Genomic DNA, 17,379 nt, shown 5'->3' with positions numbered 1-17,379 from the left:
AGATCTCGCGATACATGGCCCCATCCATCCTCCCCTCAATACGGTGCAGTCGTCCTGTCCCCTTTGCAGAAAAGCATCCCCAAAGAATGATGTTTCCCCCTCCATGCTTCACGGTTGGGATGGTGTTCTTGGGGTTGTACTCATACTTCTTCTTCCTCCAAACACGGCGAGTGGAGTTAGACCAAAAAGCTCTATTTTTGTCTCATCAGACCACATGACCTTCTCCCATTCCTCCTCTGGATCATCCAGATGGTCATTGGCAAACTTCAGACAGGCCTGGACATGCACTGGCTTAAGCAGGGGGACCTTGCGTGCGCTGCAGGATTTTAATCCATGACGGCGTAGTGTGTTACTAATGGTTTTCTTTGAGACTGTGGTCCCAGCTCTCTTCAGGTCATTGACCAGGTCCTGCCGTGTAGTTCTGGGCTGATCCCTCACCTTCCTCATGATCATTGATGCCCCACGAGGTGAAATCTTGCATGGAGCCCCAGACCGAGGGTGATTGACCGTCATCTTGAACTTCTTCCATTTTCTAATAATTGCGCCAACAGTTGTTTCCTTCTCACCAAGCTGCTTGCCTATTGTCCTGTAGCCCATCCCAGCCTTGTGCAGGTCTACAATTTTATCCCTGATGTCCTTACACAGCTCTCTGGTCTTGGCCATTGTGGAGAGGTTGGAATCTGTTTGATTGTGTGTGGACAGGTGTCTTTTATACAGGTAACGAGTTCAAACAGGTGCAGTTAATACAGGTAATGAGTGGAGAACAGGAGGGCTTCTTAAAGAAAAACTAACAGGTCTGTGAGAGCCGGAATTCTTACTGGTTGGTAGGTGATCAAATACTTATGTCATGCAATAAAATGCAAATTAATTATTTAAAAATCATACAATGTGATTTTCTGGATTTTTGTTTTAGATTCCGTCTCTCACAGTTGAAGTGTACCTATGATAAAAATTACAGACCTCTACATGCTTTGTAAGTAGGAAAACCTGCAAAATCGGCAGTGTATCAAATACTTGTTCTCCCCACTGTACCTACATCTCCTAATAGTGGAGTATCCTTGTTGTTACTACAGAACAGACTACTGATCTACATCTCCTAATAGTGGAGTAGCCTTGTTGTTACTACAGAACAGACTACTGATCTACATCTCCTAATAGTGGAGTATCCTTGTTGTTACTACAGAACAGACTACTGATCTACATCTCCTAATAGTGGAGTATCCTTGTTGTTACTACAGAACAGACTACTGATCTACATCTCCTAATAGTGGAGTATCCTTGTTGTTACTACAGAACAGACTACTGATCTACATCTCCTAGTAGTGGAGTATCCTTGTTGTTACTACAGAACAGACTACTGATCTACATCTCCTAATAGTGGAGTATCCTTGTTGTTACTACAGAACAGACTACTGATCTACATCTAATAGTGGAGTATCCTTGCTGTTACTACAGAACAGACCACTGATCTACATCTCCTAATAGTGGAGTATCCTTGTTGTTACTACAGAACAGACTACTGATCTACATCTAATAGTGGAGTATCCTTGCTGTTACTACAGAACAGACTACTGATCTACATCTCCTAATAGTGGAGTATCCTTGTTGTTAATACAGAACAGACTACTGGTCTACATCTCCTAATAGTGGAGTATCCTTGTTGTTACTACAGAACAGACTACTGATCTACATCTCCTAATAGTGGAGTATCCTTGTTGTTACTACAGAACAGACTACTGATCTACATCTCCTAATAGTGGAGTATCCTTGTTGTTACTACAGAACAGACTACTGATCTACATCTCCTAATAGTGGAGTATCATTGTTGTTACTACAGAACAGACTACTGATCTACATCTCCTAATAGTGGAGTAGCCTTGTTGTTACTACAGAACAGACTACTGATCTACATCTCCTAATAGTGGAGTATCCTTGCTGTTACTACAGAACAGACCACTGATCTACATCTCCTAATAGTGGAGTATCCTTGTTGTTCTTGTTGTTACTACAGAACAGACTACTGATCTACATCTCCTAATAGTGGAGTATCCTTGTTGTTACTACAGAACAGACTACTGATCTACATCTCCTAATAGATGTAGATCAGCATGACTCCAGATCAGTCTGTAGGTGAAACTACTCATCAGTCTGCAGTATTGAAGAAACAAACAAACTACTGAAGACCTGACTCCAGATCAGTCTGTAGGTGAAACTACTCATCAGTCTGCAGTCTTGAAGAAACAAACGGATATTTTCTTTCCTCCAGCGATACTGGATCTATTAAACACACATTCCTGGACGCACTACTGACACTCTGCTGACACTCTACTGACACACTACTGACACTCTGCTGACACTCTGCTGACACTCTACTGACACTCTACTGACACTCTACTGACACTCTGCTGACACACCGCTGACACTCTACTGACACTCTGCTGACACACCGCTGACACTCTACTGACACTCTGCTGACACACTACTGACACTCTGCTGACACTCTACTGACACACTACTGACGCTCTACTAACACTACTGACACTCTGCTGACACTCTACTGACACTCTGCTGACACTCTACTGACACACTACTGACACTCTGCTGACACTCTGCTGACACTCTGCTGACACTCTACTGACACACTACTGACACTCTGCTGACACACTACTGACACTCTGCTGACACTCTACTGACGCTCTACTAACACTACTGACACTCTACTGACACTCTGCTGACACTCTACTGACACTCTACTGACACACTACTGACACTCTGCTGACACACTACTGACACTCTGCTGACACTCTACTGACGCTCTACTAACACTACTGACACTCTACTGACACTCTGCTGACACACTACTGACTGACACTCTGCTGACACTCTGCTGACACTCTGCTGACACTCTACTAACACTACTGACACTCTGCTGACACACTGCTGACACTCTGCTGACACTCTGCTGACACTCTGCTGACACTCTACTGACGCTCCACTAACACTACTGACACTCTACTGACACTCTACTGATACTCTGCTGACACTCTGCTGACACTACTGACACTCTACTAACACTACTGACACTCTACTGACACTCTGCTGACACTCTGCTGACACTCTGCTGACACTCTGCTGACACTCTGCTGACACACTACTGACACTCTGCTGACACTCTGCTGACACTCTACTGACACTCTACTGACACTCTGCTGACACTCTACTGACACTCTGCTGACACACTACTGACACTCTACTGACACTCTACTGACACTCTGCTGACACACTACTGACACTCTGCTGACACACTACTGACACACTACTGACACTCTGCTGACACTCTGCTGACACTACTGACACTCTACTAACACTACTGACACTCTACTGACACTCTGCTGACACACTACTGACACTCTGCTGACACTCTGCTGACACTCTGCTGACACTCTACTGACACTCTACTGATACTCTGCTGACACTCTGCTGACACTACTGACGCTCTACTAACACTACTGACACTCTACTGACACTCTGCTGACACACTACTGACACTCTGCTGACACTCTGCTGATACTCTGCTGACACTCTGCTGACACTCTGCTGACACTACTGACACTCTACTAACACTACTGACACTCTACTGACACTCTACTGACACTCTACTGATACTCTGCTGACACTCTGCTGACACTACTGACGCTCTACTAACACTACTGACACTCTACTGACACTCTGCTGACACTCTACTGACACTCTACTAACACTACTGACACTAACTACTGACACTCTACTGACACTCTACTGATACTCTGCTGACACTCTGCTGACACTCTACTGACACTCTGCTGACACTCTGCTGACACTCTGCTGACACTCTATTGACACACTGCTGACAATCTACTGACACTCTACTGACACTCTGCCGACACTCTGCCGACACTCTGCCGACACTCTGCCGACACTCTGCTGACAATCTACTGACACTCTGCCGACACTCTACTGACACTCTACTGACACTCTGCTGACACTCTGCTGACACTCTACTGACACTCTGCTGACACTCTGCCGACACTCTGCTGACAATCTACTGACACTCTGCCGACACTCTACTGACACTCTACTGACACTCTGCCGACACTCTGCCGACACTCTGCCGACACTCTACTGACACTCTGCTGACACTCTGCTGACACTCTGCTGACACTCTGCCGACACTCTACTGACACTCTGCTGACACTCTGCTGACACTCTGCCGACACTCTGCTGACACTCTGCCGACACTCTGCCGACACTCTGCCGACACTCTGCTGACACTCTGCCGACACTCTGCCGACACTCTGCTGACAATCTACTGACACTCTGCTGACACTCTGCTGACACTCTACTGACACTCTGCCGACACTCTGCCGACACACTACTGACACACCGCTGACACACCGCTGACACACCGCTGACACTCTGCTGACACTCTGCCGACACTCTGCCGACACTCTGCCGACACTCTGCCGACACTCTGCCGACACTCTGCTGACACTCTGCCGACACTCTACTGACACTCTACTGACAATCTACTGACACTCTGCTGACACTCTGCTGACACTCTGCTGACACTCTGCCGACACTCTGCCGACACACTACTGACACTCTGCTGACACACCGCTGACACTCTGCTGACACTCTGCCGACACTCTGCCGACACTCTGCCGACACTCTACTGACACTCTGCTGACACTCTGCTGACACTCTGCTGACACTCTGCCGACACTCTACTGACACTCTGCTGACACTCTACTGACACTCTGCCGACACTCTGCTGACACTCTACTGACACTCTGCCGACACTCTGCCGACACTCTGCCGACACTCTGCCGACACTCTGCCGACACTCTGCCGACAATCTACTGACACTCTGCTGACACTCTGCTGACACTCTACTGACACTCTGCCGACACTCTGCCGACACTCTGCCGACACTCTGCCGACACTCTGCCGACAATCTACTGACACTCTGCTGACACTCTGCTGACACTCTGCTGACACTCTACTGACACTCTGCTGACACTCTGCCGACACTCTGCCGACACTCTGCCGACAATCTACTGACACTCTGCTGACACTCTGCTGACACTCTACTGACACTCTGCCGACACTCTGCCGACACTCTACTGACACTCTGCCGACACTCTGCCGACACTCTGCCGACACTCTGCCGACACTCTGCCGACAATCTACTGACACTCTGCTGACACTCTGCTGACACTCTGCTGACACTCTGCCGACACTCTGCTGACACTCTGCCGACACTCTGCTGACACTCTGCCGACACTCTGCCGACACTCTGCCGACACTCTGCCGACACTCTACTGACACTCTACTGACACTCTGCCGACACTCTGCCGACACTCTACTGACACTCTTCTGACACTCTATTGACACTCTGCTGACACTCTACTGACACTCTGCCGACACTCTGCTGACACTCTGCTGACACTCTTCTGACACTCTGCCGACACTCTGCCGACAATCTACTGACACTCTACTGACACTCTGCTGACACTCTGCTGACACTCTGCTGACACTCTGCTGACACTCTGCTGACACACCGCTGACACTCTGCCGACACTCTGCCGACACTCTGCTGACACTCTGCTGACACTCTGCTGACACACCGCTGACACTCTGCCGACACTCTACTGACACTCTGCCGACTCTCTGCTGACACTCTGCTGACACTCTGCCGACACTCTGCTGACACTCTGCCGACACTCTACTGACACTCTGCTGACACTCTGCTGACACTCTGCTGACACTCTGCTGACACTCTGCTGACACTCTACTGACACTCTACTGACACACCGCTGACACTCTGCCGACACTCTGCTGACGGACGCACAGAGAGAAAGGTAGGTAGACTGCCAGACGGTATCAGTATGTGGTATCTGGACAGACGGACAGTGGGAAACACTCACCACGTCTCGATCCACTCTGGTAGCCAACATCTCCGGAGGTTCCTTCTGGTCAGAATATTGATGCTGTTTATCATCTGATAGGAACAGGATGGAGAGGGAGGAGGGGGGAGAGAAGGCTATTAGAATAGTGACACGATCTTCCCAAGGAGGTTATTCTCAAATCAAACCAAATGTTACTTGTCACATGCGCCGAATACAACAGGTATGTAGACTTTACTGTGAAATCCATTCATGTTGCCATATCATTGACCTCTGAGTGATACCCTGCTTATTAGAAGGCAGAACCTTTCAGACTCAGTAAGTCCCAGTGTGTTTTCTTACAGTCCTGCTGCTCTGCCGCCCAGGCTGACCAGGCTGCCACACGACTCTTCACGTCCAGCTGGGTGAGGGTGGCGGGGGGCTCGGGGGCGGGCGCCGCGGGGGGCGGCGGGATGACCCCATCACTCTTCAGAATCATCCTATAGGAGTACGGGAGGAGGAGATAAGAGGCAGACAGACAATCAGATACAGACCAGACCCAGACCCAAATCACAGATACAAACAGAACCCCATACAGCACCGATACAGACACAGATCCAAATAACAGATCCAAACAGAACCCCATACAGCACCGATACAGACCCAGATCCAAATAACAGATACAAACAGAACCCCATACAGCACCGATACAGACACAGATCCAAATCACAGAGACAAACAGAACCCCATACAGCACCGATACAGACACAGACCCAAATAACAGATACAAACAGAACCCCATACAGCACCGATACAGACACAGATCCAAATCACAGAGACAAACAGAACCCCATACAGCACCGATACAGACACAGACCCAAATCACAGATACAAACAGAACCCCATACAGCACCGATACAGACACAGACCCAAATCACAGATACAAACAGAACCCCATACAGCACCGATACAGACCCAGATCCAAATCACCGATACAAACAGAACCCCATACAGCACCGATACAGACACAGATCCAAATCACAGATACAAACAGAACCCCATACAGCACCGATACAGACATGGAATGGAAACCAGCTAATCACAAATACTATTTCATCAACTACAGAAACCCAAACCCAGTTTAATCTTAAAACCTTCAGAATAAGAACAAATTCTAACAGAGCCCTATAAAGTAACAGAACCCATTCTAACAGAGCTCTATAAAGTAACAGAACCCATTCTAACAGAGCTCTATAAAGTAACAGAACCAATTCTAACAGAGCTCTATAAAGTAACAGAACCCAGCTCTATAAAGTAACAGAACCCATTATAACAGATCTCTATAAAGTAACAGAACCCATTCTAACAGATCTCTATAAAGTAACAGAACCCATTCTAACAGATCTCTATAAAGTAACAGAACCCAGCTCTATAAAGTAACATAACCCATTATAACAGAGCTCTATAAAGTAACAGAACCCATTCTAAGAGAGCTCTATAAAGTAACAGAACCCAGCTCTATAAAGTAACAGAACCCATTATAACAGAGCTCTATAAAGTAACAGAACCCATTCTAAGAGAGCTCTATAAAGTAACAGAACTCATTCTAACAGAGCTCTATAAAGTAACAGAACCCATTCTAACAGAGCTCTATAAAGTAACAGAACCCATTCTAACAGATCTCTATAAAGTAACAGAACCCAGCTCTATAAAGTAACAGAACCCATTCTAACAGATCTCTATAAAGTAACAGAACCCAGCTCTATACAGTAACAGAACCCATTCTAACAGAGCTCTATAAAGTAACAGAACCCATTCTAACAGAGCTCTATAAAGTAACAGAACCCATTCTAACAGAGCCCTATAAAGTAACAGAACCCATTCTAACAGAGCTCTATAAAGTAACAGAACCCATTCTAACAGAGCTCTATAAAGTAACAGAACCCATTATAACAGAGCTCTATAAAGTAACAGAACCCATTCTAACATAGCTCTATAAAGTAACAGAACCCATTATAACAGAGCTCTATAAAGTAACAGAACCCATTCTAACAGAGCTCTATAAAGTAACATAACCCATTATAACAGAGCTCTATAAAGTAACAGAACCCATTCTAAGAGAGCTCTATAAAGTAACAGAACCCAGCTCTATAAAGTAACAGAACCCATTATAACAGAGCTCTATAAAGTAACAGAACCCATTCTAAGAGAGCTCTATAAAGTAACAGAACCCAGCTCTATAAAGTAACAGAACCCATTATAACAGAGCTCTATAAAGTAACAGAACTCATTCTAACAGAGCTCTATAAAGTAACAGAACCCATTCTAAAAGAGCTCTATAAAGTAACAGAACCCATTCTAACAGAGCTCTATAAAGTAACAGAACCCAGAACAGGCAGTTTTACCGTAGTGGTTCTGGTCTCTACTACAGTACAGAGTCCAGTCAGAGACGACAGGTAGTTAGAGGTGTTATACCGTAGTGGTTCTGGTCTCTACTACAGTACAGAGTCCAGTCAGAGACGACAGGTAGTTAGAGGTGTTATACCGTAGCGGTTCTGGTCTCTACTACAGTACAGAGTCCAGTCAGAGACGACAGGTAGTTAGAGGTGTTATACCGTAGTGGTTCTGGTCTCTACTACAGTACAGAGTCCAGTCAGAGACGACAGGTAGTTAGAGGTGTTATACCGTAGTGGTTCTGGTCTCTACTACAGTACAGAGTCCAGTCAGAGACGACAGGTAGTTAGAGGTGTTATACCATAGTGGTTCTGGTCTCTACTACAGTACAGAGTCCAGTCAGAGACGACAGGTAGTTAGAGGTGTTTTACCGTAGTGGTTCTGGTCTCTACTACAGTACAGAGTCCAGTCAGAGACGACAGGTAGTTAGAGGTGTTATACCGTAGTGGTTCTGGTCTCTACTACAGTACAGAGTCCAGTCAGAGACGACAGGTAGTTAGAGGTGATATACCGTAGTGGTTCTGGTCTCTACTACAGTACAGAGTCCAGTCAGAGACGACAGGTAGTTAGAGGTGTTTTACCGTAGTGGTTCTGGTCTCTACTACAGTACAGAGTCCAGTCAGAGACGACAGGTAGTTAGAGGTGTTATACCGTAGCGGTTCTGGTCTCTACTACAGTACAGAGTCCAGTCAGAGACGACAGGTAGTTAGAGGTGTTTTACCGTAGTGGTTCTGGTCTCTACTACAGTACAGAGTCCAGTCAGAGACGACAGGTAGTTAGAGGTGTTATACCGTAGTGGTTCTGGTCTCTACTACAGTACAGAGTCCAGTCAGAGACGACAGGTAGTTAGAGGTGATATACCGTAGTGGTTCTGGTCTCTACTACAGTACAGAGTCCAGTCAGAGACGACAGGTAGTTAGAGGTGTTATACAGTAGTGGTTCTGGTCTCTACTACAGTACAGAGTCCAGTCAGAGACGACAGGTAGTTAGAGGTGTTATACCGTAGTGGTTCTGGTCTCTACTACAGTACAGAGTCCAGTCAGAGACGACAGGTAGTTAGAGGTGTTATACCGTAGTGGTTCTGGTCTCTACTACAGTACAGAGTCCAGTCAGAGACGACAGGTAGTTAGAGGTGATATACCGTAGTGGTTCTGGTCTCTACTACAGTACAGAGTCCAGTCAGAGACGACAGGTAGTTAGAGGTGTTTTACCGTAGTGGTTCTGGTCTCTACTACAGTACAGAGTCCAGTCAGAGACGACAGGTAGTTAGAGGTGTTATACCGTAGTGGTTCTGGTCTCTACTACAGTACAGAGTCCAGTCAGAGACGACAGGTAGTTAGAGGTGTTATACCGTAGTGGTTCTGGTCTCTACTACAGTACAGAGTCCAGTCAGAGACGACAGGTAGTTAGAGGTGTTATACCGTAGTGGTTCTGGTCTCTACTACAGTACAGAGTCCAGTCAGAGACGACAGGTAGTTAGAGGTGTTATACCGTAGCGGTTCTGGTCTCTACTACAGTACAGAGTCCAGTCAGAGACGACAGGTAGTTAGAGGTGTTATACCGTAGTGGTTCTGGTCTCTACTACAGTACAGAGTCCAGTCAGAGACGACAGGTAGTTAGAGGTGTTTTACCGTAGCGGTTCTGGTCTCTACTACAGTAAAGAGTCCAGTCAGAGACGACAGGTAGTTAGAGGTGTTATACCGTAGTGGTTCTGGTCTCTACTACAGTACAGAGTCCAGTCAGAGACGACAGGTAGTTAGAGGTGTTTTACCGTAGCGGTTCTGGTCTCTACTACAGTACAGAGTCCAGTCAGAAACGACAGGTAGTTAGAGGTGTTATACCGTAGCGGTTCTGGTCTCTACTACAGTACAGAGTCCAGTCAGAGACGACAGGTAGTTAGAGGTGTTATACCGTAGAGGTTCTGGTCTCTACTACAGTACAGAGTCCAGTCAGAGACGACAGGTAGTTAGAGGTGTTATACCGTAGCGGTTCTGGTCTCTACTACAGTACAGAGTCCAGTCGGAGACGACAGGTAGTTAGAGGTGTTATACCGTAGCGGTTCTGGTCTCTACTACAGTACAGAGTCCAGTCGGAGACGACAGGTAGTTAGAGGTGTTTTACCGTAGTGGTTCTGGTCTCTACTACAGTACAGAGTCCAGTCAGAGACGACAGGTAGTTAGAGGTGTTATACCGTAGCGGTTCTGGTCTCTACTACAGTACAGAGTCCAGTCAGAGACGACAGGTAGTTAGAGGTGTTATACCGTAGAGGTTCTGGTCTCTACTACAGTACAGAGTCCAGTCAGAGACGACAGGTAGTTAGAGGTGTTATACCGTAGCGGTTCTGGTCTCTACTACAGTACAGAGTCCAGTCAGAGACGACAGGTAGTTAGAGGTGTTATACCGTAGTGGTTCTGGTCTCTACTACAGTACAGAGTCCAGTCAGAGACGACAGGTAGTTAGAGGTGTTATACCGTAGCGGTTCTGGTCTCTACTACAGTACAGAGTCCAGTCAGAGACGACAGGTAGTTAGAGGTGTTTTACCGTAGCGGTTCTGGTCTCTACTACAGTACAGAGTCCAGTCAGAGACGACAGGTAGTTAGAGGTGTTATACCGTAGCGGTTCTGGTCTCTACTACAGTACAGAGTCCAGTCAGAGACGACAGGTAGTTAGAGGTGTTATACCGTAGCGGTTCTGGTCTCTACTACAGTACAGAGTCCAGTCAGAGACGACAGGTAGTTAGAGGTGTTATACCGTAGCGGTTCTGGTCTCTACTACAGTACAGAGTCCAGTCAGAGACGACAGGTAGTTAGAGGTGTTATACCGTAGCGGTTCTGGTCTCTACTACAGTACAGAGTCCAGTCAGAGACGACAGGTAGTTAGAGGTGTTTTACCGTAGCGGTTCTGGTCTCTACTACAGTACAGAGTCCAGTCAGAGACGACAGGTAGTTAGAGGTGTTTTACCGTAGTGGTTCTGGTCTCTACTACAGTACAGAGTCCAGTCAGAGACGACAGGTAGTTAGAGGTGTTTTACCGTAGTGGTTCTGGTCTCTACTACAGTACAGAGTCCAGTCGGAGACGACAGGTAGTTAGAGGTGTTTTACCGTAGAGGTTCTGGTCTCTACTACAGTACAGAGTCCAGTCGGAGACGACAGGTAGTTAGAGGTGTTATACCGTAGCGGTTCTGGTCTCTACTACAGTACAGAGTCCAGTCAGAGACGACAGGTAGTTAGAGGTGTTTTACCGTAGTGGTTCTGGTCTCTACTACAGTACAGAGTCCAGTCAGAGACGACAGGTAGTTAGAGGTGTTATACCGTAGCGGTTCTGGTCTCTACTACAGTACAGAGTCCAGTCAGAGACGACAGGTAGTTAGAGGTGTTATACCGTAGCGGTTCTGGTCTCTACTACAGTACAGAGTCCAGTCAGAGACGACAGGTAGTTAGAGGTGTTATACCGTAGCGGTTCTGGTCTCTACTACAGTACAGAGTCCAGTCAGAGACGACAGGTAGTTAGAGGTGTTTTACCGTAGTGGTTCTGGTCTCTACTACAGTACAGAGTCCAGTCAGAGACGACAGGTAGTTAGAGGTGTTATACCGTAGCGGTTCTGGTCTCTACTACAGTACAGAGTCCAGTCAGAGACGACAGGTAGTTAGAGGTGTTATACCGTAGCGGTTCTGGTCTCTACTACAGTACAGAGTCCAGTCAGAGACGACAGGTAGTTAGAGGTGTTATACCGTAGCGGTTCTGGTCTCTACTACAGTACAGAGTCCAGTCAGAGACGACAGGTAGTTAGAGGTGTTTTACCGTAGTGGTTCTGGTCTCTACTACAGTACAGAGTCCAGTCAGAGACGACAGGTAGTTAGAGGTGTTATACCGTAGCGGTTCTGGTCTCTACTACAGTACAGAGTCCAGTCAGAGACGACAGGTAGTTAGAGGTGTTTTACCGTAGTGGTTCTGGTCTCTACTACAGTACAGAGTCCAGTCAGAGACGACAGGTAGTTAGAGGTGTTTTACCGTAGTGGTTCTGGTCTCTACTACAGTACAGAGTCCAGTCGGAGACGACAGGTAGTTAGAGGTGTTTTACCGTAGAGGTTCTGGTCTCTACTACAGTACAGAGTCCAGTCGGAGACGACAGGTAGTTAGAGGTGTTATACCGTAGCGGTTCTGGTCTCTACTACAGTACAGAGTCCAGTCAGAGACGACAGGTAGTTAGAGGTGTTTTACCGTAGTGGTTCTGGTCTCTACTACAGTACAGAGTCCAGTCAGAGACGACAGGTAGTTAGAGGTGTTATACCGTAGCGGTTCTGGTCTCTACTACAGTACAGAGTCCAGTCAGAGACGACAGGTAGTTAGAGGTGTTATACCGTAGCGGTTCTGGTCTCTACTACAGTACAGAGTCCAGTCAGAGACGACAGGTAGTTAGAGGTGTTATACCGTAGCGGTTCTGGTCTCTACTACAGTACAGAGTCCAGTCAGAGACGACAGGTAGTTAGAGGTGTTTTACCGTAGTGGTTCTGGTCTCTACTACAGTACAGAGTCCAGTCAGAGACGACAGGTAGTTAGAGGTGTTATACCGTAGCGGTTCTGGTCTCTACTACAGTACAGAGTCCAGTCAGAGACGACAGGTAGTTAGAGGTGTTATACCGTAGCGGTTCTGGTCTCTACTACAGTACAGAGTCCAGTCAGAGACGACAGGTAGTTAGAGGTGTTATACCGTAGCGGTTCTGGTCTCTACTACAGTACAGAGTCCAGTCAGAGACGACAGGTAGTTAGAGGTGTTTTACCGTAGTGGTTCTGGTCTCTACTACAGTACAGAGTCCAGTCAGAGACGACAGGTAGTTAGAGGTGTTATACCGTAGCGGTTCTGGTCTCTACTACAGTACAGAGTCCAGTCAGAGACGACAGGTAGTTAGAGGTGTTTTACCGTAGCGGTTCTGGTCTCTACTACAGTAAAGAGTCCAGTCAGAGACGACAGGTAGTTAGAGGTGTTATACCGTAGTGGTTCTGGTCTCTACTACAGTACAGAGTCCAGTCAGAGACGACAGGTAGTTAGAGGTGTTATACCGTAGCGGTTCTGGTCTCTACTACAGTACAGAGTCCAGTCAGAGACGACAGGTAGTTAGAGGTGTTATACCGTAGTGGTTCTGGTCTCTACTACAGTACAGAGTCCAGTCAGAGACGACAGGTAGTTAGAGGTGTTATACCGTAGTGGTTCTGGTCTCTACTACAGTACAGAGTCCAGTCGGAGACGACAGGTAGTTAGAGGTGTTATACCGTAGAGGTTCTGGTCTCTACTACAGTACAGAGTCCAGTCGGAGACGACAGGTAGTTAGAGGTGTTATACCGTAGTGGTTCTGGTCTCTACTACAGTACAGAGTCCAGTCAGAGACGACAGGTAGTTAGAGGTGTTTTACCGTAGCGGTTCTGGTCTCTACTACAGTACAGAGTCCAGTCGGAGACGACAGGTAGTTAGAGGTGTTATACCGTAGCGGTTCTGGTCTCTACTACAGTACAGAGTCCAGTCAGAGACGACAGGTAGTTAGAGGTGTTATACCGTAGCGGTTCTGGTCTCTACTACAGTACAGAGTCCAGTCAGAGACGACAGGTAGTTAGAGGTGTTATACCGTAGCGGTTCTGGTCTCTACTACAGTACAGAGTCCAGTCAGAGACGACAGGTAGTTAGAGGTGTTTTACCGTAGTGGTTCTGGTCTCTACTACAGTACAGAGTCCAGTCAGAGACGACAGGTAGTTAGAGGTGTTATACCGTAGCGGTTCTGGTCTCTACTACAGTACAGAGTCCAGTCAGAGACGACAGGTAGTTAGAGGTGTTATACCGTAGCGGTTCTGGTCTCTACTACAGTACAGAGTCCAGTCAGAGACGACAGGTAGTTAGAGGTGTTTTACCGTAGCGGTTCTGGTCTCTACTACAGTAAAGAGTCCAGTCAGAGACGACAGGTAGTTAGAGGTGTTATACCGTAGTGGTTCTGGTCTCTACTACAGTACAGAGTCCAGTCAGAGACGACAGGTAGTTAGAGGTGTTATACCGTAGCGGTTCTGGTCTCTACTACAGTACAGAGTCCAGTCAGAGACGACAGGTAGTTAGAGGTGTTATACCGTAGTGGTTCTGGTCTCTACTACAGTACAGAGTCCAGTCAGAGACGACAGGTAGTTAGAGGTGTTATACCGTAGTGGTTCTGGTCTCTACTACAGTACAGAGTCCAGTCGGAGACGACAGGTAGTTAGAGGTGTTATACCGTAGAGGTTCTGGTCTCTACTACAGTACAGAGTCCAGTCGGAGACGACAGGTAGTTAGAGGTGTTATACCGTAGTGGTTCTGGTCTCTACTACAGTACAGAGTCCAGTCAGAGACGACAGGTAGTTAGAGGTGTTTTACCGTAGCGGTTCTGGTCTCTACTACAGTACAGAGTCCAGTCGGAGACGACAGGTAGTTAGAGGTGTTATACCGTAGTGGTTCTGGTCTCTACTACAGTACAGAGTCCAGTCAGAAACGACAGGTAGTTAGAGGTGTTATACCGTAGCGGTTCTGGTCTCTACTACAGTACAGAGTCCAGTCGGAGACGACAGGTAGTTAGAGGTGTTTTACCGTAGAGGTTCTGGTCTCTACTACAGTACAGAGTCCAGTCGGAGACGACAGGTAGTTAGAGGTGTTATACCGTAGCGGTTCTGGTCTCTACTACAGTACAGAGTCCAGTCAGAGACGACAGGTAGTTAGAGGTGTTATACCGTAGCGGTTCTGGTCTCTACTACAGTACAGAGTCCAGTCAGAGACGACAGGTAGTTAGAGGTGTTATACCGTAGCGGTTCTGGTCTCTACTACAGTACAGAGTCCAGTCAGAGACGACAGGTAGTTAGAGGTGTTATACCGTAGTGGTTCTGGTCTCTACTACAGTACAGAGTCCAGTCAGAAACGACAGGTAGTTAGAGGTGATATACCGTAGTGGTTCTGGTCTCTACTACAGTACAGAGTCCAGTCAGAGACGACAGGTAGTTAGAGGTGTTTTACCGTAGCGGTTCTGGTCTCTACTACAGTAAAGAGTCCAGTCAGAGACGACAGGTAGTTAGAGGTGTTATACCGTAGCGGTTCTGGTCTCTACTACAGTACAGAGTCCAGTCAGAGACGACAGGTAGTTAGAGGTGTTTTACCGTAGCGGTTCTGGTCTCTACTACAGTAAAGAGTCCAGTCAGAGACGACAGGTAGTTAGAGGTGTTATACCGTAGTGGTTCTGGTCTCTACTACAGTACAGAGTCCAGTCAGAAACGACAGGTAGTTAGAGGTGTTATACCGTAGAGGTTCTGGTCTCTACTACAGTACAGAGTCCAGTCGGAGACGACAGGTAGTTAGAGGTGTTTTACCGTAGTGGTTCTGGTCTCTACTACAGTACAGAGTCCAGTCAGAGACGACAGGTAGTTAGAGGTGTTATACCGTAGTGGTTCTGGTCTCTACTACAGTACAGAGTCCAGTCAGAGACGACAGGTAGTTAGAGGTGTTATACCGTAGTGGTTCTGGTCTCTACTACAGTACAGAGTCCAGTCAGAAACGACAGGTAGTTAGAGGTGTTATACCGTAGTGTTTCGGGTCTCTTCTTCACCTTGCCTCCCTTGTGATCCATCATGGCCCCCTCTATATCAGCCTGGATCAGGTTGGCCTGGAGGAGACAGACAGACAGACAGACAGACAGACAGACAGACAGACAGACAGACAGACAGACAGACAGACAGACAGACAGACAGTTAGTGATATGTTCTGTCTGTCTCTATGTGTGTGTGTGTGTGTGTGTGTGTGTGTGTGTGTGTGTGTGTGTGTGTGTGTGTGTGTGTGTGTGTGTGTGTGTGTGTGTGTGTGTGTGTGTGTGTGTGTGTGTGTGTGTGTGTGTGTGTGTGTGTGTGTGTGTGTGTGTGTGTGTGTGTGTGCGCACCTTGATCTCGTCACATTGGAACAGATGCAGGTCTGGTTTGCCCTGGCCCGGCTCCTTACACACCAGAGCCAAGATGGAGTCGTAGTTGCAGGATGACATCACTGCCTGGCAGTGCATGATGGTCCCCAACGGAAAGTTCTCCAACTCATTCTGAAACAATAACCAACAGGTCAGTTAACCAGCTTAAAAACTGTTCTGAGGCCAGCCCTAACCAACAGGTCAGTTAACCAGCTTAAAAACTGTTCTGAGGCCAGCCCTAACCAACAGGTCAGTTAACCAGCTTAAAAACTGTTCTGAGGCTAGCCCTAACCAACAGGTCAGTTAACAGAACCAGCTTAAAAACTGTTCTGAGGCCAGCCCTAACAAACAGGTCAGTTAACCAGCTTAAAAACTGTTCTGAGGCCAGCCCTAACCAACAGGTCAGTTAACAGAACTAGCTTAAAAACTGTTCTGAGGCCAGCCCTAACCAACAGGTCAGTTAACCAGCTTAAAAACTGTTCTGAGGCCAGCCCTAACCAACAGGTCAGTTAACAGAACCAGCTTAAAAACTGTACTGAGGCCAGCCCTAACAAACAGGTCAGTTAACCAGCTTAAAAACTGTTCTGAGGCCAGCCCTAACAAACAGGTCAGTTAACCAGCTTAAAAACTGTTCTGAGGCCAGCCCTAACAAACAGGTCAGTTAACCAGCTTAAAAACTGTTCTGAGGCCAGCCCTAACAAACAGGTCAGTTAACCAGCTTAAAAACTGTTCTGAGGCCAGCCCTAACCAACAGGTCAGTTAACCAGCTTAAAAACTGTTCTGAGGCCAGCCCTAACCAACAGGTCAGTTAACCAGCTTAAAAACTGTTCTGAGGCCAGCCCTAACCAACAGGTCAGTTAACCAGCTTAAAAACTGTTCTGAGGCCAGCCCTAACCAACAGGTCAGTTAACAGAACTAGCTTAAAAACTGTTCTGAGGCCAGCCCTAACAAACAGGTAAGTTAACAGAACCAGCTTAAAAACGGTTCTGAGGCCAGCCCTAACCAACAGGTCAGTTAACCATCTTAAAAACTGTTCTGAGGCCAGCCCT

General features: G+C 47.2%; 1 protein-coding gene across 12 annotated transcripts in view; it reads right to left on the bottom strand.

Annotated features, from left to right (window-relative positions):
• Positions 1-17,379, bottom strand: part of eps8a (EGFR pathway substrate 8a, signaling adaptor) — a 279,677-nt gene that overhangs the window by 48,520 nt on the left and 213,778 nt on the right. For all 12 annotated transcript variants that reach the window (XM_071331567.1, XM_071331566.1, XM_071331569.1 and 9 more), the window contains 4 exons: positions 16,313-16,462; positions 15,960-16,042; positions 6,288-6,424; positions 5,967-6,040 (listed from right to left, as the gene is read on the bottom strand). In XM_071331567.1, coding sequence (XP_071187668.1) covers positions 5,967-6,040; positions 6,288-6,424; positions 15,960-16,042; positions 16,313-16,462 — 444 coding nt within the window. The remainder of the gene's footprint in view (positions 1-5,966; positions 6,041-6,287; positions 6,425-15,959; positions 16,043-16,312; positions 16,463-17,379) is intronic.

The sequence above is a fragment of the Salvelinus alpinus genome, chromosome 11 (assembly GCF_045679555.1).
Source record: "Salvelinus alpinus chromosome 11, SLU_Salpinus.1, whole genome shotgun sequence".
NCBI lineage: Eukaryota > Metazoa > Chordata > Actinopteri > Salmoniformes > Salmonidae > Salvelinus > Salvelinus alpinus.
Note: the sequence above shows the minus strand (reverse complement) of the source record. Positions and strands in the feature narration are given on the sequence as shown.